This window comes from Mustela lutreola, chromosome 6, assembly GCF_030435805.1.
Source record: "Mustela lutreola isolate mMusLut2 chromosome 6, mMusLut2.pri, whole genome shotgun sequence".
Classification (NCBI taxonomy): Eukaryota; Metazoa; Chordata; class Mammalia; order Carnivora; family Mustelidae; genus Mustela; species Mustela lutreola.
In genome coordinates this window covers 248,009-270,403 of record NC_081295.1, presented here as the reverse complement: position 1 = coordinate 270,403, position 22,395 = coordinate 248,009, and the positions used below count along the sequence as shown (strand labels likewise).

The window sequence follows — 22,395 nt, the reverse complement described above, 5'->3', positions numbered from 1 at the left end:
AGCCACCCAGGCGCTCCTGCTCTTACATTTCTTAAAAAAGAGTCTCTTAACGCTGTGTCTTCCATTCTCACTTGGGTTTATTGTCCACGGACTCCCCAGCTCTAGCAGAGGAAGAGTAGTTCTTCTACCAGATTTCCAACACACAAACTTTTATGAACACACAGAAGTTCACCTCCCATTTTTTCAAAAATTGATTATAACATCATTTATATTAAATGACCATTCCTTCTTTACCTTATTAAAACTATGTAATTATAGCTGAGGCATATGCTGTGATTACATTTTCTTTTTTGTACAGATTTTTCTGTTTACTGGAGTCAGCAATTGCCTGATTTATTTGCTTGTTGACTTTTCTATGGACCTATTGCTTGCCATCACTAACTCTGAAAGAAAATATTCAGACACACCTGGTATTTCCTGGGGCTCACCCTCCTGGAACAATGTCCCTGTGGGGCCTCCTGCTCCAATTCAAATGGTCTTTTGTTAGGACTCCCCTCTTTTCTCTTCACTTGGATTCCCTGCTACCCAAGTCCTAAATATTCCGCTCTCTGGACTCATTTTGGAGACCTTTGGAAACCTTCAGCAGGTTTCCGAATAAAGTATTTGTTAGATAATATTTTTGAGCTCCATACCTCAATATTTCTTTATTCTCTCACACTTAACTAATATTTCGATTGAGAATAGAATTCCATGTTAGAATTATATTCTTCAGAATTTTGAAGTTAAATCTCCATTGAATTTCAGCTTCCTGGGATTTGACTGAGAATTCCCATGCTCTTCAGATTGCCAAAACTTCAAATGTGACTTTTTATTTTTCCCTATGGAAATGTTTAAAGATCTTTTCTTTATCCCTGGTGTCCTGAAATTTTGTGATGTGCCTTACTGTGGATAATTTCAGATTCGTTGTACTGGGTATTTGGCAACTCTTTTCTTTCTTTTTTTTTTTAGTTTTAATTTTTAAAGTTTAAATTTTTAAAATTTAAATTTTTTAATTTTTTTAAGATTTTTATTTATTTATTTGACACAGAGAGAGAGATCATAGGTAGGCAGAGAGAAGGGGAAGCAGGCTCCCCGCCAAGCAGAGAGCCGGATGCAGGGCTTGATCCTAGGACCCTGAGACCATGACCTGAGCAGAAGGCAGAAGCCCGACCCTCTGAGCCACCCTGACGCCCCTAAATTTAAATTTTTAATTAAAATTTTTAATTTTAATAATTAATTATGTTCAACTAGCCAACATATAGTACATCCTTAGTTTTTGATTAGTGGTCAGTGATTCATCAGTTGGGTATAACACCTAGTGCTCGTCACCTCAGCTGCCCTCCTGAATGCCCGTCCCCCGGTTACCCCATCCTCCAACCCCTCCCTACTGTAACTCTAAGTCGGGTTCCTGGAGTCCACTGGCAATCCTTTCAATCTGAGAACACGTCTCTTAAGTCTGGAAGTTTTCCTGAATTACTTCTTGAGTAATTTCCTCTTCATTACCTCTGTTCTCTTTCTTGTAATTCCTATTTTTCACATGTCAAACTTTAATCTTCCAATTTTCTTATGCTTTATCTTTCTCCATCTCTTATTCTTTTTGTTCTAATATCTGAGAGATATCATCAGGTTTACATTTTAAATGTAAACACTTCTTAGACGTATCATTTCTTGTATAATTTTCAAGAGCTCTTATTTTTGGAATGTTCTTTTATATACCCCTCTCTATTTCCCTCATGGATATATTACTTTCAGAGACTGCAAAAAATGTTTTTAATATTTTTCTTTTTCCTAGTTCGTTTTCTCCTTTTTTTCTGTCTTCCTCAACTGTCTGTTGATCCTTGGTCATGTGTGTATATTTAAGAGGGAGGCAGAGATGCCTATTGGAAGCTCCAGGAGGTAGAGAAGACTGCCGAGTGGTGGGACTCACCCAAGCAGTCAGAGAGGGCTTTTGTTTGACCTGTGCCCTCTGCCTCCTCAGTCTGGCTCTGCACAGACTGTGAGTGGTGTCCCTGCCGGCCCCTTGCACCACCTCAAGTCCGGCTCCGCTTGTTTCCTAGGTTCTCCTGCATGCGAAACCCTCCTCTTCCACTTCTGAGATCCCACTTCCTTCCAGACTCAGTTCACACGTTAGCCCCTTGCTCCCTTCTTCATCCAATGTTACAGATTTTACACGGTTTCACTTGTTTCCTAATATTTAACGTATGTCAGTCTTTCTTCCCTGCCTCAGTGTGTGCTCCTTAAGATCAGAGACCGTTTCACATCCTTCTTGCTGTGGTACCCAATCAGTAGTAGGTGCTGAGCACGGTGACTTTACTCAAAAAAAAAAAAAAAAAAAAAAAAAAAAAAAAGTCAACAGGAAAGAAGAGCCCGTTAGGCTGAGTGGAGAGATTCCTTCCCAAAACTTTTAACACGTATGTGTGTGCTGTCATTTCAGCTTGGCAATGTTTTTTGAGTGCCTGATCTGTCAAGTGCTTTGCAAGAGACATTGAAGAGAACAGTATTTGGTCATTTTCCTTCCACTGAAGGTTGTTACTCCCTGGGGCTTACAAAGCCTACTGAGGTATGCTGTGTGGACAGATTCTGAGATGCAGCTTAAATAAACTGGTATTAACAATTTGACTTGTCAGTAATTTACTTAAAAATAAATCAGATTGGTTTAAAGGCGATTCTTCTGCCATCACACTTGGCTGCCAGATTCAAAAGAGAGGAGTGAAGTCCCTTCCTTCCCTGAGCCCCACCACCCCAGGCTCTCAGGTGGGGAACCCACCCCCTTGTGAACCGTTCCAGGACTATTCTGCCCATTGTATGTGGATATAACTTTTGTAACGGAGTCTGTCCACCAACCCACTGGAGCCGGTGACTCTCAGAAAAGGAGTAATGGACACTTGTCTCCACGGGCCCCTGGACCAGCCTGGCTCCCAGTGTGCCTCTCCCAGAGCAGCTCTTTCTTACGGTGCCCAACTCTCCCAGTTTCCCTGGGACTGATGGGGCCTTGGGCAGAGGGATTTCAGTTTTCAAAACTGAAACGGGGGCGCCTGGGTGGCTCAGTCGGTTGAGCCTCTGCCTCCGGCTCAGGTCATGATCTCAGGGTCCTGGGATTAACCCTTGCATCGGGCTCCCTGCTCAGTCAGGAGTCTGCTTCTCCCGCTTACTCATTTCAGCGGGAGGAATGGGCAGTGGCTGCGATCCGGACCGCCTGATTGCATCTGATCCTCAGATGCCGGGTGCACGCCAGGCGCGGGACGTGCACGTCGCGGATCTTAAAGCAGCTTCAGAAGTAAAGTGGACACACGGTGGCTTAGGAGCGGGGTCCAAAATCCGTGACACGCGGTGGAGGCGCTGCCTGACCCGGTGGTGGGTTCACCGCGCAGCTTCACCTGCCGCCACTCCGGCAGGACTGCCTCGGTCCCCGAAATTTCTGCAGAGCCCCGCACCTGCCCTTGCTCCTCCCCCCAACTCTCGCGCGCTCCAGACTGGAAAACCCGCCCGCGGAGCCACGGGGACTCGGGCAATGACCGTCCGCGCCACCGTCACGGCCACGCCGACAGGCGGCCGCAGGGCCCGGAGGGCTCGCGGTGGCCGAGCGCTCTGCCGGCTTCGGGAAGCCCCGGCACTGCCCCGACCTCGCCGCTGAGGCGGCGGAGGGGACAGAGAAGCCCGCCCCGGCCCCCGCCCCCCGCCCCGGCCCCCGCCCCGCGCCCGTTCTCAGCGGCCCCCCCGGCCTCCCGCGGGGACGCGCGCGGCCGGAGCGGGGGACGCTCGCTGCCCGCCCGCAGCGTCTGAAGCCCCGGGATCCGGAGGGGCCTCGCTCCGCACCGGCCGCGCTTCGGGAAGGTTCCGCGGGACGCCGCCCGCCCCCAGCCGCCCCGGGACGGCCGCGGCGCTCCCCCGGGGCTCGGGGTCACCGTCGGAACCCGCCCGGGAGCGGAAAGAGGCTGCGCCGCCGACGCCCACGCGCGGCGGAGGGAGCGCGCGGCGCGAGCACGGAGCACCGCGCGGTTTCCGAGGCAACGGGCTTGGCGCCTGCGCAGCTCATTCCCGCGGCGCCCCGGGGCCGGACCTCGCAGGCCCCGCCCCTCCCCCCCCTCCCCCGGCGCGGGGCCGTCTCGCGAGCGGAAGCGCTCGGGGCGGAAGCGCTCGGGGCGGAAGCGGAAGTGCGCGGCTGGCAGCGGCTGGGCCGAGGGCGGCGCGGGCGCGTCCCTGGCTGTGCGGGCGCATCTCTAGGTAGGGCCGGGCCTGCGGGGCCAGCGCCGTCCGGACCGCTCGCGGCCTGTCGGGCTCGGCTCGCTGCGCCCGCGGTTCTGCGGCTCCGCGGTTCCGCCGTCGCGGGGCCCCCGGGTCCGAGCCCTCAGCGGCCCCGCCCGCCCGCAGCCCCGCGCCGGACCCCGGGGCGCTCGCCGCCCATCGGCCCCCCCGGCCGTCTCCGTCGCCGGCACCGCCCGGCCGGGCCGCCCGGCCCTGCGGCTCTGCCCCTTGCTTCCTCCTCTTCGGCGCGCGCCCGACCCTCCTCTCCCCGCAGGGATGGGCGCCGGCTCCGGGCGCGCCCGGCGGTGTCGTCCCGGGGCGGCCTCCGACCGCGCGCCCGCGGCGCAGAGCGGCGCTGTCCTGCCCGCGGCCGTGGGGCCCTTGCAGGGGCGAAGGCGGGCGGGCGGCCCGGGGAGTGTCTGTGCGGGACGCGTTCGCGCGGGAGGCCTTGGCGCGGGAAGCCGGGCCGGGGGCCGCTCCTCCGAGGGGACCGCGGGGACCGTGTGCGCGGGCGCCCGGGGAGGTGGGGGAGGCACGCGCGCTCCGAGAGGGCCTGGCGGGAAGCCCTGGGGAGTTCGGGGCGAGGGGGCCGCGGAGGGTCGCCCGGCGGCTGTGGGTGAGCGTCCTGCGCCGGGAGCGGAGGAGACGCCTGGGGCCGAGAACCCGAGGACGGCCGTGCGGAGCGGTTGGCGGGGAAGGCAGGAGCCCGTGGTCCCGGGAATGGCGCCCAGATGCTGGGCTGATTCCGAGGGACGCCGGGGAGCAGGTCTGCGACCTCGGGCTCCTGTCCGTTCCCGGAGCCGTGCGGTGCGCAGCGGCAGCCGGGCTCCTGCCGTGGCCGCCTCCTGTTTTCTCGCGGCCTGACCGCTGCCTCCGCTCGGGGCCTGCCCGGTGTGGCGACCGTCTGGGACCCGCACAGCCTCGCCCGCGCTGTGTGTGGCCGCTTCCTCCCCGCCCGGAGCGCTGCCGCCGCGGCTCCCCGGCCCGGCCCGCTCACCCTCCCGTCCACGCTCCTCCACCACCTCACCGCCGCCTTCCTTGCTGTCATCCCGGCCGGGCGGCCGTCCAGACCCGCGGAGACCCGGGATCCCTCCTGGCCTCGGGTTTCTCCTCTGTTAGACGGACCAGAGGCCGGCGGTGACCTCGAGGGCACCTGTGCTTTTCCGTATGCGGAGGTTCTGCCCCGTCCCTGAGCCTGACTCAGGGTGTGGGTGACGAGGTGGACTTACTGTAAAGCTAATGAGGATCGGGCGTCCGGGGCCCTCTCATGAGCCCCTTCCAAGGCACCGGGAAAGGCCTCAGGGGTCTCGTGTCGACAATTTAGTCTTTTCTAAGACGCACGATCCCGTTTGTGTAGATTGCAGGCCCTGCACTTGAATCCTTATGAAACTAGCCCTTAGCTCCTCCTGCTGCCCTGGGGTCCGGTGCTGTGTGTGCTCCTTACTGAGGCTTGGGCGGGGGAGAGGACCCAGTGCAGAGGACCCGACCCCTGCTGTAGCCTGGCTTGAGTTTGCTCTGGGAGGAGATGCCGGAGACCCAGCTCCGTGCATCTGGCAGCAGTGCCGGTACTGGCGGACCTCACTGCTGGGTGCCCGCCTCTTTCAAGAAGAGGTTAACCGTAAAAGGGGAACGTCCAGCTAATCGAGGTCTTATAGAAGCTGGAGCTGTTGGCAAATCAGGAATTCACTGTGTGCTTGCTTTTCTTGGTTTGAAGATGAGGCAGTCCTGGTGCTATCAGTTATTTTTATAAAGCTTTATAGCTAGCATAAATAACTTTATTCTCATTTGCTTTTAGATGTCTGTAAGGTGTTCTGTTGGAAAAATTTTCAGAGACTAAAAACATGTTACTTAAGGTTTAAGTTTTTTATATAAAATATGATATTATTAAGGGATTTTGTAGTAGTAGTAGTTCAAAATCTACCAAACTGAGAGGTAAATCATTATTTAAGTTTTACCAAAAAGGAAATCAATGATCTACAAAGAGATTAAATGATTTGTCTTCGGTCAAACCGTAAATCAGAGCCATTGCCAACCAAAACCAACCAGCTCCTGAGCACCCTTTTCCTTATAAACAAATTTTACTCAAAATGTGGGAATCCGTTGCTTTTATTATAGAATGTTTGCTGTAGCGTGGACTCCGTTACTAGGCCCGTCAGCATGCCTGTCTAGCTGTGGACTCCCACGTGTGCACGCAGAGTGCCCTGAGCATGCCGCCGTGTACTGTTCTGTTCGTGCTGCAGCCCCGAGGGTGGTGAGTTATTGTAAAGTCATTTGCTAGTAAAACTGCTGCCAGCCAGGGTAAGAGAGAAGTAAGCCTTTTTGAAACAGCAGAGTCTCCTGCATAGTTTTGGGGCTTTGCCCATTAAGCACCAAAATCTTCCATCTAGGATGGCGGTCTTTCTAAAATATGTTATTTCCCTGCTTAATAGAATGTGCAGGATGTGGTATAAGCTTTCTTTAATGATCTCATGTAAACATTTTACACAGAATTTGTTGTGATGTAAATATTGTAGGACTTGTTGAGGCAGGGACAGCTGTTGCCCTGTTACTTGTTTGGAGTTTTTGTGTCTTTTAGGTCTTCTTAGTTTCCCTGTTAATGTCAGCTCCTAGCAGTGTCAGCTACTGTCGGTACCCACGTGCTGCCTCAGACGCCTTTCCGTATTTTTCTCTACTGTGGACGTAGGAGCTCGTCGTCAGACTGAGTAGAAAAGCGTCCGTAATAAATAAGAGCCTGGAGAGGTGTCCTATGAGTAAATTGTCTTAGCTTTGACTAAATTTGAATGAATTTAAATTGCATTCTTATCCTGAAATGTGGATTAAAGCATAAATTTTTACAGGCGTACATGCGTCTTTATTTATGTTCAGTGAGTGGCACTGGTTTTCACATTATGTGTCATTGTTCTTTAAGGGGTTTTGCAGAGCTTCAGAGGGTTAGGGAAGGGCCCAGTGTTCTCGGTTGTCCCCTCAGTCCTGACGATTCTGTGAGTGGCCTTGTGACTGGGAGAGCCTTCAGGAAGGAGAGCTCTCTGGACTGAGGACAGTTCTGCCATGAGTGATTTGGTCATTCCAGCACTGGAGCCAGCAGCAACCAGATCACTCAGATGGGGCGGTTAGGTGGGGGTGTGGCCTAGTGAAAGATGCACAAGCTTTGGAAGCCGGTGGGTTCAAATGTGGGCTTTGCTGTTAGTGTCTGTAACCTCAGGCAGGTGCCCTAACATAGCCCGCACTGCTGGCTGCTGCCCAGCACCAGCTCTTTGGTCTTTGCTGGTACCGCATGGCACGCCTTCCATGAGTCTGACAAACTGAGCATGGCCCAGTGGGACTAGAGATGGCTGGTATGGGGCTTGTAGAGTAAGTGTACAATATGGTGCATTTTTGACACGTGTACACACTGTTGGACTTTCTTTTCTGCTGGGCCCTGTGCCTTTTAGTCTCACTCTCAGGGCTCATTTCTTAGTCAGGGACTTTGTCTGGTCCGTTGCTGTGTCCATAGCTGCTAGCACAGGGCCGGAGCGATTTCCTGAGCAAATACAGGAGTTTAGAACTCTGGTCTTTGGTAAGGGTGTGAGGGCCGGAAGAGGGTCTCTGCCTCCTTTTTCTTTGCAAAAAGAATTAGGACCACATCCCTTAGAGTTCTTCCAAAGTAGGTGTTTGGGTATTGGGCAGCCAGAACATGCAGAATCTACCAGAGCCCCTAATTGATCTTCAGTCTTGCCTCTCTCCATCTTTCCTTCAGGGAGTCAGGGCAGTGTTTCTAAGTAGGATTTGCTTTACAGCCTTGACCAATATCTGATTTCCCCTGGGGTCAAGTCCAGGTACAGGTGTCTGGCCCGGTTTGCAGCCTCGTCTCCTCGGTCTTCTTCCTGTACATCAGAGTTCTGGCCATACTGAGAGTTGGTGTGTGTGGTTTTTTTTTTTTTCCCTCTTCTTGTCCTGAAGCATTTATAATAAAATATACATTTATAATATAAATAAAGTCCCAGGTTAAACTACTTAGCAGGAAAGGTATTTTAAGTACCTTAGAAACCTCCATTTAGGGGCGCCTGGGTGGCTCAGTGGTTGGACCGCTGCCTTCGGCTCAGGTCATGATCTCAGGGTCCTGGGATCGAGCCCCACATCGGGCTCTCTGCTCGGCAGGGAGCTTGCTTTCTCCTCTCTCTCTGCCTGCCTCTCTGCCTGCTTGTGATCTCTTTCTGTCAAATAAATAAATAAAATCTTTAAAAAAAAAAAAAAGAAACCTCCATTTACTGATAGAAAAAGGTATCACAAAATTTACAAAAAGATACGTTAAAAAAAATCTTCATTCCTTAGGACTCCTGGCCTCCCGTCTTCTGCCGGCTCCTCCTGGCTCTGGCCGCACCTGCCCTTCCTGCCTTCTGTCAGGCTCCCCAGTGCCCTTGCTCAGGATAGCTATTGTGGATCCTGGATCTGGGTTGGGTCTCCCTGCTGAGCATCCCCGCCCCCAGCTACAGCTCTGCCCAGCTGATTTGTTGTGGGTTGAATGTTTTCCTGTTGGAGTGTGAGTTGCTGGAGGGCAGGGCCCTCCTGTCTTGGTCATAGCTAGTGCTGCTTTGGTAAGTGACTAAAGGTACGTGCTAAAGGTGTAAACCAGATTCACGTTCACACAAGATCACCTGGTGGAGCAGAGTATTAATGATACCCTGTGGCAGCAAAAGGACTGCCGTGTGTGCTCTTACTTTGACTCAGCAATTCCCAAGATTTGTCCCAAGGAAATGCTCAGGATGTACTCAAAGCTTCATATACAGAGATGGGATACACACTTACGGCACTGGGCATCCATTAAAAATGGCACTAGAGGAGAACATTAACACGGTGATTTGGGAATATATTCATGATAAGACACAAAAGTAGATTATGGAAGGACAAGAGTATCCGATTTTTAAAAGAAAATAATAATAAAGGCTGGAAATATGAACTCTAAAATTGTTGTAGTCGTTAATCTTTGGAAGATGAGATTATAGGCAGTTTTTTTTTTTTTTAATTTTATTTATTTATTTGACAGAGAGAGATCACAAGCAGGCAGAGAGGCAGGCAGAGAGAGAGGAGGAAGCAGACTCCCCGCCGAGCAGAGAGCCTGATGCGGGGCTCGATCCCAGGACCCTGGGATCATGACCTGAGCCAAAGGCAGAGGCTTTAACCCACTGAGCCACCCAAGCGCCCCTATAGGCAGTTTTTTTTCTTCCTTTGTGCTGTCTCTGAATTTTCTGCAGAGCTAGCTGCTTTTAAAATGAGAAATTTTTGTAAATAAATACATTCATGATTTACTAAAGTAAACTATCTTGAAAAATTATAAATACAGTAAAACCTCACTAAAACTTGCAAGGCTTTGTTTTAAATTCTGACTGGTGCTGGGCTGATTTTACTAAGCTTTAGGCAACCGATGGTATGTTTTATGAATAAATTGGTAATATAAGTGAAATTGCATCAGAGTTTATGAAGTAGCTTTTATAATCCTCCTAATAGATATGAAGAATGAAGCTTATAGAATAAAGTAACGTGCTTGGAGTTTTACTGCTATTCAGTGGACGTTAGAATTTGAACTTCTAGAGCCTTCCCTTTTATCAGCTGTACTGTACTGCCTACTTGCTGTCATTTCTCCCTAGGATGCTGCTAAGAGTTAGGGTCATTCTGCCAAGTCCTGAGTGTCTACCTCAGCCTTGCCCCTGTGTTCTGAGTCTTGGCACGTGGCCATAGCCTGACTGTGCTGGAGGGTCCTCCAGGACATCCCGAGTCTGGACGCCTGTACCTAGACACACAGTGTCTGTCATAATAACTAGAGGCCTTCCATTCATTTGACTAAGCTTCTTAGAGATGCAGTGTTGAAGAAGAAATACTCTGACACTGGCTAAAACAGTAAGGACTTTATTTAAGGCTGTTGTGCTAGGGGAGAGAGAACTAGGACTCAGCTTGGAAGGCAGCAAACACCTGGGGATGTGCGGCCAGCAGAGGGAAGGGCTCCGGAGAACTGGGGGGAATGAAGCCTTTGATCCGATCTCGAGGGTGACCGTCTATGAAGAGTAGGGTTTTTCTCCGGACAGACTCAGTAGTGCTCATGCTGAAACTGGATTCAGCCACGATGTACATGGGAGCCCAAAGTTGAGACCTAGTTGAGAGGAGGGCCCAGAGGAGCCTGATTGAAATCTGGTCCCGGAGAGCCTCTGGTCAGTAGTTTAATGAGCCCAGGGTGGTGGTCCTCTGAAGCATGGGGACCACCACAGTTGGCAGCCCCTCTCAGCTTACTCATTTACCTGGTTTGTGCACTCATTAATACTCAGTAAACACGGAGCTAACGTGGTCCCTTATGCTGGTATGGGGTAAGCATTCATTTTGGGGGAGTTTTTAGTCCCCGGTCTTGCCTTGCTGTGTTGAAGGGGTCCCCTGCGTTTCTGTTTCTGGAGAGGTTAGAGGGAGACAGGGAAGAAGGGCAGACCTCAGGTGCCCCACAAGCCACGTGCGGCCCTCCCTGAGCGCTTGGGCCTAGCCAGCGCATTACCAGCGGAAGAAACATAGTCTGAGACGTGGAGATGAAGCCAGGGAAAAGGACTGCGTGTTTCTTGTGTTGTCACCGCCACATGGGTCACTGTTCGGCACAGTCACCCCACACTGTGCTGTCTTCTGACCGAAGGTGGCTCCGGGCCTCGGTGGCTTACTCTGGACTGGGGCCCAGGCACTGATGTTGCATGCTGGTTTGTAGCCTTGCGTCTTGTAGAGATACAAATTATTTCTCTCTGATAAACCCAAAGGTTTTGATTTCATTGCTTTGTAGGACTTGAACCTGATTTGTCTCCAAATGAAAATAGTTTATTTCCGTCGACTCCAGCTCTTCAGTGACGTCTGAACTAGCTTCCCAACTTGAGCGCTCGCTCATTAATGGATGTGTGCTCGGGTTGTCTTCCAGCCTTGGAGAACTGCGTTTAACGCTGCCGGCTGCTGGGTGTGCTCTAAGGTGGGCACCAGTTTGCTTCTGGTCGTCCTGCAGACCCTGCTGTCTGCGTAGGCGGTGTGTCTGTCATCTGTCTGTCCGTCCGTGCCCCCTTCCATCTGTGGGCTGGCCCTGAGTCCGTTTGTCCCCATGTCCTGAGGGACTCGGCCCTTTCCATCGGTGGCGGACAGGTTGGTATGTCTCAGTGGACAGACTGTGAATAAGGGAGCTTCTGGCCTCCTCTTTTCCTCATCTGCCTCATTTTCTGGTAACCTGGGATGTTGGGCTCGGTGCCCCTGTGTGGAAGGAAGCTGTTCCGAGGGGTGAGGCCCCTTGCAGCGGGCCTGCCGGCCCCTCCTTTATAAGCGTCCCTGGGCTGCAGCTTTGCTTCCCGAACCAGCCTGTTAACTCCTTGAGGCCAGTGACTCTGCTTCTGCTCTTCCTTTGCCTACGGTCAGAGTCTGTAACCTACTGGTTCTTTGTTTCTCTTTGTGCGCCTGCCCTTCGATGCCTCTGTGTACTCGTTCATCCAGAGGCAGGGGCTGGGCTTGCCGTGCCGGACGCCGTGCTGGGCACTGGGGATGTGACAGAGCGATGTCGTTTGCCTCGAGGAGGCCACGTTAATGGAGGTGATTCCCGGTTTGCCTTTTGGGCAGTAAGACTCCTCCTGAGTGAGCCATCTGTCTGCTTTCTAAACAACATTTATTTAAATAACGAAGACTGTATATACGTGTATATACACATATGTATTTGCAATGATCTTTAAAACTGCCTCTAAGGAATGAAAAACCTCCGTGGGGTCGACCCTCCGGCAGTGCAGAAGTTAGGGGCATTGACCCTTTCACACAGCCAAAAATCCTTCTGACCCTGCCGAACTTCACTGATGGCCGACCGTGGAGGAGAGGCCTTGTTGATAACGGGCAGTGAGCACAGGGTGTGTGTGACGTGTACTGTGTACCGTATTCTTACAGTAAAGTCAGGAGGAGGAGAGAAAACAGTATTAACAGCATAAGGAAGGGGTAGTACATTTACAGGACTGGACTGTTTTATTGAAAAAATCCAGGTATAAGTGGACCCCCTCAGTTCAAACCCATGTTGTTCAAGGGTTAACTCTGTATGCTCTGAGCAATATTTAAAAAAATTCTTGAAAGGTAATATCCAAAGAACTTATTTTTTGGGGCATTTCTTGTCCCGCCACACTAAGTGCATTGAGGGGCACTGAGCTCTGCGCGCCGCGACACCGGAAGGCAGCACCCAGTGTCCCACGTTCCCAGGTCTTTGCTTACCCCCATTTTTTTTTTTTTTTTTTGTAAATGCCATAGAGGAGCACATTGTAACGTAACATTCCTGCAGTAATTTGTGATTCAGAATGTGAGAAATCGGCAGTGTGAAAGAGGAAAACCCAGTACATGTTTGATCACAATAGTGAGCTTTTCACCACTGGGTGGGAGAGGAGGAAAGCATTTGAATAAGATCGAAGCAGAGGCTGAGCCTGACTTCTCCCAAAATAAAGAGGAGAGTGTTTTGAGCAACTCAGTGTTGTCACTTGCAGTTTTAGGAGAAAAATGCTTGAAACAAAAATCCCTTTTTCTTGGTGAGGGAAGGCAGCCAACCCAAATGTGGCAGAGCTGCCACGCAAACTGGAGCCCCCGTCCGGGGGAGCAGGGACTGAAGGCAGGTTCTGTTTCGTTTCAGCCTGAGCTTCACGTGTGTCTTGAGCTGCCAGTGACTAACGAGGAGGTGGCCCTGGCCACCGGTGGGCTTGGTGGGCAGGTCTCCCCAGGCGCTGCGCTCCGGGGGACGTGGAGCGGCCACTCTGGGCCCGCGGGAGGGGCGGAGACCCCTCTGGCCACGGGGGGGGGGGGGCATCCGAGTCCGAGCCACGTGCCACCTGGCCGGTCATCGTGGGCCAACCCCGCTGTTCTGCAACCAGCCGCGGAGTAACGGCCGAGGGCTTGTGCACCCTGAGCATGGTTTTTAATTAGCTCTGCGCACCCTGCTCTGTGCTGTTCGTTCTCTTTCCAAACCTGCGCCGAAGTACTGCGTTGGAATCTCCTGAGAAAAACCAGCCTGGCTTGGCTTCAGAAACAACAGTGTAAGCTTGTGAGCAGGGTCCGTACCCAGAGGCCCAGACTGTAGCACTGCCTCAGCATCGAAGTAATCTGGTAGAAGTCCGGTTTCTGCTTCAAAAACTCACACCTGGGGAATGTTCCCAGGGTAGAAGCTTGGCTGGGGAGAGCTCTCCGGTGGTTTGGGGTCTGTGGACGCGTGTGTTCCGCTGCGTTTCATAAGCTAACAAGAGAGGTTTCGCCAGAGGTCAGCGCACATGTGTGACATCTATGTCCACTCCATGCTTACATATGTTAGTATTAATGGCAATTAAACAGATAACTTTTCAAATTTTTTTAGGGGCCAGTGTCTGTGAACAAGCAGTAAGTTCTTAAAAAGAGAGTCCCGTGTGAGGGTCCCTTTTCTCAATGTCGTCGATTATTTGCAGTTTCTTCGTTTGTGAGCTGCAGCTGATTGTCTTAGGCCTGTCAGAGTTGTTTCAGAGCCTGGAGATTCTGTGTCTGGAGTCCCACGCCTGGAGAGGCTCCCTTTGTTCCGCTGGAGCTGTCTGTGCAATAAGGACTTTGTGTTTGTTTCATCCACGGACGTGCGGCCCTGATGAGTCTTAAAACCAAAGTGAAAATCACAGGCCGTTAGGATCAAAGATGTCGTCATGGAATTTTTTATGACCAGTGACATTAAGATACTCTGCTTTGGTTTTCTCTAGAGTTTGAGCTCCAACTCGGAACCACCGTGTTTCTGTGCTTCAGAGCGAGCGGTTTTCCGTTCAAAGTCCCTCACCAACTCAGATGTTACAGAAATTTGGCATTGTGAATTTTTATCTTTTTCTTTTTGAGAGCGTCATTCAGGTATACTTGATAGACAGTAAAATGTGCTTTGTTTCAGTGTTCAGTTAGACAAGATTTAGCGTGTGTTCGCCTGTCAAACCATTACCACAGGTGAGGTAGTGAACATATCCGTCACCCGAAGTTTCCATTGTGTGCGTCGCTCCTTCCTGCCTGCCCCATGCCGGGCCAGCACCACCAGCTCTCTGTGCTGCAGCCCCACTCTCAGTGAACTCGAATTTCGTACAGACGGGTCCTCCGGTATGTACACCCTTGGTCTAGCTTTCTTCACTCAGCAAAATTATTCTGAGAAACATGGATATTGTGTGTGTCTGTATATGTTTTAGGTTTTCAGAATTAACTCTAGTCTTGAGTTCTTAGATGGGAAACACTACTTCTTTGAAAACCGTTGCCTTGTTTTTAGTTTGGTTGAGAAATCCCTTGAATGAGGGCCTTCATGCAAATCTTGGCGCGTTGCTGCGCTGTGTGGCCCTGGTGAAGGCAGCCCTGCCGACTCCTGCTTGGGTAAAGAGCCTCTTCCTCTTTAGTGAGAGCTTCAGGCTCCTGACAGGTGTGTCATGTTCCGTATCTTGTTAGTGCTGGAGTGCTTCGCAGCTGGAGAGTGAGTATTGGATGTTGTCTTGTGTTTGCTTGAAAGGGGTCATATGTCCAGTGGTCATCCATAATTACTTATTTTCCTTTCCAGATCCTTTCCGGGAGCTTTCCAGGAGTTCAGTTATGGGCGTGAGAGGTTTGCAGGGGTTTGTGGGCAGTACCTGCCCACACATCTGTACAGTGGTGGATTTCCGAGAGCTGGCAGAACGCCACCGAAGCGAGCACCCTGGGAGCACTCCTACCATCGTGGTCGACGCCATGTGTTGTCTCAGATACTGGTATACTCCCGAGTCTTGGATCTGCGGTGGCCAGTGGCGGGAATACTTTTCTGCTTTGCGGGATTTTGTTAAGACTTTCACAACTGTTGGCATCAAGCTGGTGTTCTTCTTTGACGGCATGGTGGAGCAGGAGAAGAGAGATGAGTGGGTGAAACGGAGGCTCAAGAACAATAAGGAGATCTCCAGGATCTTCCAGTATATCAAGTCACACAGGGAGCAGCCCGGCAGAAATATGTTCTTCATCCCGTCAGGGCTGGCCATCTTCACACGATTCGCTCTGAAGACCCTGGGTCAGGAAACCCTGTGTTCCGTACAGGAGGCTGATTATGAGGTGGCCTCTTATGGCCTCCAGAATAACTGTCTTGGGATTCTTGGAGAAGATACTGACTACTTAATTTATGATACTTGTCCCTACTTTTCAATTGGTGACCTCTGCCTGGAGAGTCTTAGTACTGTCATGCTTTGTAGAGAGAAGCTCTGTGAGAGTCTGGCTATCAGCCTAGCAGACCTTCCTCTTCTGGCCTGCCTACTTGGCAATGACATAATCCCAGAGGGCATGTTTGAGAGCTTTCGGTACAAATGCTTGTCTTCGTACACTTCTCTCAAGGAGAACTTTGACAAAAAGGGTAACGTTATTTTAGCTGTAGCAGACCATATCTCTAAAGTTCTTCACTTGCATCAGGGTGAGAAAAAGCTGGAAGAGATGTTACCTTTGGGACCAAACAAAGCTCTCTTTTATAAGGGTGTGGCATCCTATCTTTTGCCAGGACAGAAATCTCCATGGTTTTTCCAAAAACCCAAGGGTTTAATAACTTTACCCAAGCAGGTGGTATCCATGAGTTCAGACCCTGAACCCAAGCAAGGAGTTCCCATGTGTGCAGACCCCGAACCCAAGCAAGGAGTTCCCATGTGTGCGGACCCTGAACCCAAGCAAGGAGTTCCCATGTGTGTGGACCCTGAACCCAAGCAAGGAGTTCCCATGTGTGCGGACCCCGACCCCAAGGATGGAGTTCCCATGTGTGCGGATCCCGAACCCAAGCAAGGAGTTCCCATGTGTGTGGACCCTGAACCCAAGCAAGGAGTTCCCATGGGTGCGGACCCCGAACCCAAGCAAGGAGTTCCCATGTGTGCGGACCCCGACCCCAAGCAAGGAGTTCCCATGTGTGCGGACCCCGAGCCCAAGCAAGGAGTTCCCATGTGTGCGGACCCCGAACCCAAGCAAGGAGTTCCCATGTGTGCGGACCCCGAGCCCAAGCAAGGAGTTCCCATGTGTGCGGACCCCGAGCCCAAGCAAGGAGTTCCCATGTGTGCGGACCCCGAGCCCAAGCAAGGAGTTCCCATGTGTGCGGACCCCGAGCCCAAGCAAGGAGTTCCCATGTGTGCGGACCCCGAGCCCAAGCAAGGAGTTCCCATGTGTGCGGACCCCGAGCCCAAGCAAGGAGTTCCCATTTGTATAGATCCTGAATCTAGGCAAGGAGTTCCCATATATGCACACACTGCAATCAAGCAAAAGTTACCTCTAGGGGCAGATCCTGAATTTAAACTGGAAGCATCCATGTGTACAGACCCTGCAATTAAACAAGACCACATGCATATGGAGCCCGAAGTCAAACAAGTAACTATGGTTTCAGACCCTGAAATTTTAAAGGTACGTAGATATGCCTGTCTGAATCTGGGATGTCATGATTGAAAATATGCCCGTTGACAGATTGATGGATTTGCCAGTGAATATTTATTGACTTCTTGCATAGTTAAGGCACTGTGGGGGACACAGGGCAGGACCTAGCAGTGTAGTTAGTAGGTAGGACATGTGCATTGGCAGCTCACATTATAAAGTATGCTTCATATTGGTGCCTGCCTATCCTAGAAGAGAGCTCTGGGAATTGGAAGGAGAGTGATCACTGGGGTAAATACAGAGAGATGTTCCTGAAGAGGTAAGAGTGAACCAGACCTTTGTGGGAGCTGGACTAGGTAACAAATAGGTGTTGCCTTGGGGTACGAGGTAGACCAGTAGGCTGGAGTATGGGGTCTTAGGGGAGATATGGGGAGAGAGGTTGGAAAACGTGGAGTGTAGCCAGATTATGAAGACTGTTAACATGCCCCACTAGGAGTTGGGACTTAATTCTCAAAGCAACACAGAGCCCTTGAGGTTTTTATGGTGGGTTACTAGTTATTAACTACATGTGTGAGCTTCTGTGCTAGGTGGGTTACACATATTATCTCTTTTTTTGTTGTTGTGGTTGGTTGTTTTTGTTTTGTTTTTAAGATTTTACTTATTTATTTGACAGACAGAGATCACAAATAGTCAGAGAGGCAGGCAGAGAGAGAGGGGGAAGCAGAATCCCCACTGAGCAGAGAGCCCGATGCGGGGCTCGATCCCAGGACCCTGAGATCATGACCTGAGCCGAAGGCAGGGGCTTTAACCCACTAAGCCACCCAGGCGCCACTACACGTCATCTCATACCCACAAACCTGTGGCCCTGACAGTCTCCGTCTTCCGTCCACTTACACAGACCTGGGAATTCTCTGTCCTGGTCGTTGTAACTCTTCTCTCCTTGGAGCTAGTCAGTCAATCTCGCCACCAGGTGTAGGCTGCTGCTTTCCTGGATGACTCAGGAATCTCTGACAACTCTTCTGTGTAGACTTTGGCCCCTTCCGATCCATTTACTGTGGTGCATGCAGAAATAAAACCCTTGATTTGGGTTCCATAACTCTTTGAAGAGTAGAAACAGTAGCCTTAAGCAAGCTATGGCCTGCCGTTACCTCGCTACGGCCGCTTCTCCAGCTGGTCTGTCGTGGCCCTGCAGGTGCTCTTCTGCCCCCATGCTAGGTAATGCCTGCTAGTCATTTTTGTCATGGCTGGGGGGGTCATTCACTCAGAGATGGCCCCTGGCCATCCGCCGCTGGGCACCTGCTGTAACATACACCTCGCTGGAACTTCATGCTTGCAACAGTGCTGTGAGGGCGGGGGTCGTGTTTGTTTCTTTTCACTGTGGAGCCCCTTTGGCCTGTCCCACTGTCTTGCAGTAGCTGCTCAGGAAGCCTTGAAGGCTCTATTCCCTTTTTCTTGTACCTGCCTCTCCTTGAGTGATGCTCTCCTCCTTCCCATACAAGTCCATGGGTTCTTCTGTCTTGAGAAGTCTCACCTCTTTCTCTGTTGCATGCATTGTAGCAGATAAGCTAACTTGCTAACATAAAAAATTATAGTGAGAAGTAGGATGTGATGTGTCTTTTTTTTTTTTAAGATTTTATTTATTTATTTGACAGAGAGAGATCACGAGTAGGCAGAGAGACAGGCAGAGAGAGAGGGAAGCAGGCTCCCCGCTGAGCAGAGAGCCCGATGCGGGGCCCGATCCCAGGACCCTGAGATCATGACCTGAGCCGAAGGCAGCGGCCCTATCCAGTGAGCCACCCAGGCGCCCCTGTGATGTGTCTGTTAAGAGAGTTATAGGTGAAAAAGTATGAAGGGGTTAAAATGATCCTACCTGGAAGCATCCTTAAGTGCTTCATAGAAGTAAAGAATGTGTAGAAGTTGGAGGGAGGGCGGGATTAGAACTCCGGGTGGAAGTGTAGTCGGACAGTAGGAAGAAGTACAGGTGGGCGGGGGTGGGGGTGGGGAGGCCAGATCCCAGCGGGGAACTAGAAGTCATCTGAACAGACTCATTACTCAAAGTCGGGAAAATGAACAGAGAAGGGCTAGATCTAACTTTGCTCAAATTCATTTGGTTTTACTATGAGGTTGGCTGCAGGAATGCTGGGTTAATACCGACCATGCAGAGTGGGTTCCCCACTCGTGACCAGAAGGCACTGTCCACATCATTTCACTTAATTGTCCTGATGCTGGACGCACTTGCCTTCATTACCACGTGAGGACACGGGTGTGAAAGGGCTAAGTGACACCGTCTGCAGTCACATAGCTCGTACTCGACAGAGCCCAGGTCCTCTGACTGACCCGCCGTCTGACTGCCAGTCTGACCCTTCGCGAGACGACATCTGTGTTCCCTGATGACACGTGGAGGACTGAGACCATTGCCATCAGTCATGTGGAGGCGGGAGCACGGAGGAGTTTGTCAGGAAGCCTCCCCCTGCTCCTGGACTTAGGCGTCAGAGGTGGCGCGGGGTGTCGGCCTTGGAGCCCCTGTAGCAGTTGGCCTGAAGGACGGGATGGGGAAAGGCACACAGGCAGAGGAACAGCAGAGCCAAAGTAGAGCACGCAGGCTGCCTCCCTGTCTGGAAGAGGGCCAGTCTGCTGCTTGGCTGGCCCAGAGCTCCTGCGGAACAGGACCTGGCCCCTGCTGGTTCCCAACTCACACGCATTTCCCATTTGTGTATGGTGTGCAAATGTCCTCTCGGCGTGAGCTCTTCACGGACCCTGACTTCCATTCACCATCCCAACACGACCCATCCGTGACCTTTCCTCTTTTACTGGACACCCTGGTCATCTCCCCCATCTCCCCTAGTTTCCAGCAAAGAGAGTTCTGACAGATTGGGTGAGACCACAAAGGGCAGCATGTGTCTTATGAAAGAATTTAGGACTTGGTGTTTATACATGTTGAGGAGGTATTGGATATCTTTAAACAGGAGTGTGATGTGATCAGGGATGTGTTTTTTGAAACATTGGTTATACTTGAGAGAATGCACTGGTGTGGCTGTTGCAGAAACCAAGGTAGAACACAAAAGAGCTAGAATTAGGACAATGGCAAAGGGAAGGAAGAAACATTCAAAAGTCAGTCTTGCTGTGGAGGTAAGGGTCCTCCTGTGTTCTGAGATGGGAGTCCCCGTGACTTAAGGGTGGGGAGGAAAAGTTTGACCCAGAGGGTACCTAGGAAAGACCATCCGATGCTTCGAAAACAGGCCTCAAGTTCCATTACTGGACAGGAGACAGCCATCCAGAAGTCATCTGACTGTACGTGGTCATGGAAACCCTCCAAGGAGAGGGTTGTGTAGGATGGAGCCTTCTGAAAACATCCGCTAAGAGAGGTGTTCCGACCAGGAGGGGAATGAGGAACGCTGACCCCAGGGGAGAAACCCAAGGAGGCAGCTTTTAAGAATGAGAGTAGAAATGGCCAGGACTGCCAAGTGCTGCAGAGTAAAGTGGAAACGGGGCTAGGTGGCTATTGGGGTTGGCAGTTAGGAGGGGTTCAAGGCCTGAGAGAGCCGTTGTCACACTGGGGCCTGGTGGAGGTCAGATGGCCAGGGTTTTAAGAGAACCTTGGAGGCAAAAGCCAGAGCTGGGGGTGCTTGCTCCTTCAGGAAGTTTGGTGGTGGAAGAGCCTCGGATGGGGAGGAGAGCGGGAAGCCTGCCTGCAGGGGGAGTTGGGCCGCTGTGAAGGGACCGCGTGTTGGCTGCGCTACGGCTCTCCCATTGATTGTGGGCTTCATGATGTCTTTGAAGATAATCGTGTGAAGTTTCTTCAGTTCTCTTTACATTTTTCCTTAAAATTTGTTCACAGTGGAGTCTTCTAGCCCTATCAGATAGGTGACTCCAATTCCAACATGTAAGAATTTCAACCCCACACAGTCTCCTAGAAACTCTTTGGTAGAAGGCTGTAGCGCATGGCTGTTACCCTAGGCACGTACCATGGCCAGAGACCTATGTGGTTTCCATAATGTTGGATACACTGAATTACACTGAATTAAAAATCCTATGTTAGGATTTTTAGATTAGGTGAATATGTTAAGGTTTTTCCATGTGTGGAGTGCTGTCTAGATCTATAGTTAAGGGCAGCGGTAAAAGGTACTTATTAGAAGACTCTGATCTAATTAGTGAATTAAAGTTCTAATTATAGAGAACTTACCTGAAAACCCCTGTATTCCCTCAGATTCTATACACTTGGCAAAATTGAAGATTTCTTGGTAGGGAGAATACGGTTTGTTACAACTTTCTAGATAGATTTGTTAAAATACATCTCTCTTGAAAATGAAAAAGACTCAGATATGGAAGAGGCAATAGGAGAATAAGTCAAGCTATTTTGCCTCAAAAGGATCGTTAAAAACACAACTATAATGTCGGTAGATTCAGTATCAGAAGGAGCACGTAGAGAAAGAAATAGCTCAGTTCCATTGACCTTCCGTTAGAGAATCAAATAACAATCCTTTAAAAAATATTTTTTAACCTTACTTACCTTAAAGTTGCAAGCTTTCTGCTATCCTGATTTCAAGACATTTCAGCAAGGAGAGAGACGTTCAGTAATGTGTGTGGCCTCGTGACAGTGGGGACGCTGGGAACCACGCGCTGTGGGCCAGGCCTCGCGTGCCGGTCTCATTAACCGTCTGCGTTGACGCATTTAACCCTGAGGATAGCTCTGTGAGGTTGGCACTTTCATTAAACCTACTTTATATCTGAAGAACGGAAGGAATAGAGTAAGATTCGATTCTACAAAAACAAATCAAAATGACTAGAACTGCTTAAAAGTATGTATAACAAGAATACTGATTCAGAGTTTTCAACATTCCAAGTTGTCCTAACACCACATTTTAGATGCCTTCTGTGGCAGACCGTTTGGATTTGAATTTTGAGTAGTAATCTGGATAAATCACTCCTGTACTAGTGAGAATGTTCTTCACAGGGGCGCCTGGGTGGCTCAGTGGGTTAAGCATCGGACTCTGCTCAGGTCATGATCTCAGGGTCTTGGGATCGAGCCCCGCATCGGGCTCTCTGCTCAGCCGGGAGTCTGCTTCTCCCCTCCCCGCCTCTCTGCCTCTCTTCCTGCTTGTGATCGCTCTTTCTGTCAAATAGATTAATAAACTCTAAAAAAAAAGTTCACAGAAAAAATAAAAGCGGTATGTAGATTACTATAGGCCTGTGATCTTAGCTCCTTTCTTTAATTTTTTTTAAGTATTTTATTTCTTTATATGCAAGAGAGTGAGCACAAGCAGGGGAGAGGGGAAGGGAGAAACAGGCTCCCCACCGAGCAGGAAGCCAGACACAGGGCTCTCCCCCAGGACCCTGGGATCATGATCTGAGTCTAAGTCAGAGGCTTAACTGACTCAGCCCCCCAGGCGCTCCTTAGCTCCTTTTTTTTTTTTTTTTTTAAGATTTTATTTATGTATTTGACAGAGATCACAAGTAGGCAGAGATAGAGGAGGAAGCAGGCTTCCTGCCGAGCAGGGAACCCGATGTGGGGCTCGATCCCAGGACCCTGAGATCATGACCTGAGCCGAAGGCAGAGGATTTTACCACGGAGCCGCCCAGGCGCCCCACAGCTTCTTTTTAAGGAGAAAGTGGAATGCAGCCCTGTGTCTTGTCACCTACCTTGTGCCCACATTGCTGGTTATAAGGCAGAAACGGGGTGTGCAGTACCTGAACAGCTGAGCGACTGTGGTACGGTTCGTGACCCCAGCAAAGTGCAGTTTACTCAGGGAGGTCGGACCAGATAACTACTACAGGACCCGTGTGGGCTGACCCCATTAGGCAAGGGGAGGTGAGTTGCCGTTGGGA

At 50.7% G+C, this 22,395-nt stretch overlaps 1 protein-coding gene across 8 annotated transcripts in view; it reads left to right on the top strand.

The window, feature by feature from the left end:
- The first annotated feature begins 4,095 nt into the window (after positions 1–4,095).
- FAM120B (family with sequence similarity 120 member B) overlaps positions 4,096–22,395 on the top strand; it is an 88,906-nt gene continuing 70,606 nt past the window's right edge. For 4 of the 8 annotated variants that reach the window (XR_009354383.1, XM_059176441.1, XM_059176442.1 and 1 more), the window contains exon 1: positions 14,768–16,602. Coding sequence is in view for 4 of the 8 variants with exons in the window: in XM_059176441.1 (XP_059032424.1) it covers positions 14,800–16,602 (1,803 nt within the window). In the remaining 4 variants the exon portion in view is untranslated. Of the gene's footprint in view, positions 4,204–14,767; positions 16,603–22,395 lie in introns of those variants that run through there. The other 4 variants (XM_059176444.1, XM_059176445.1, XM_059176447.1 and 1 more) reach the window with 4 other exon arrangements.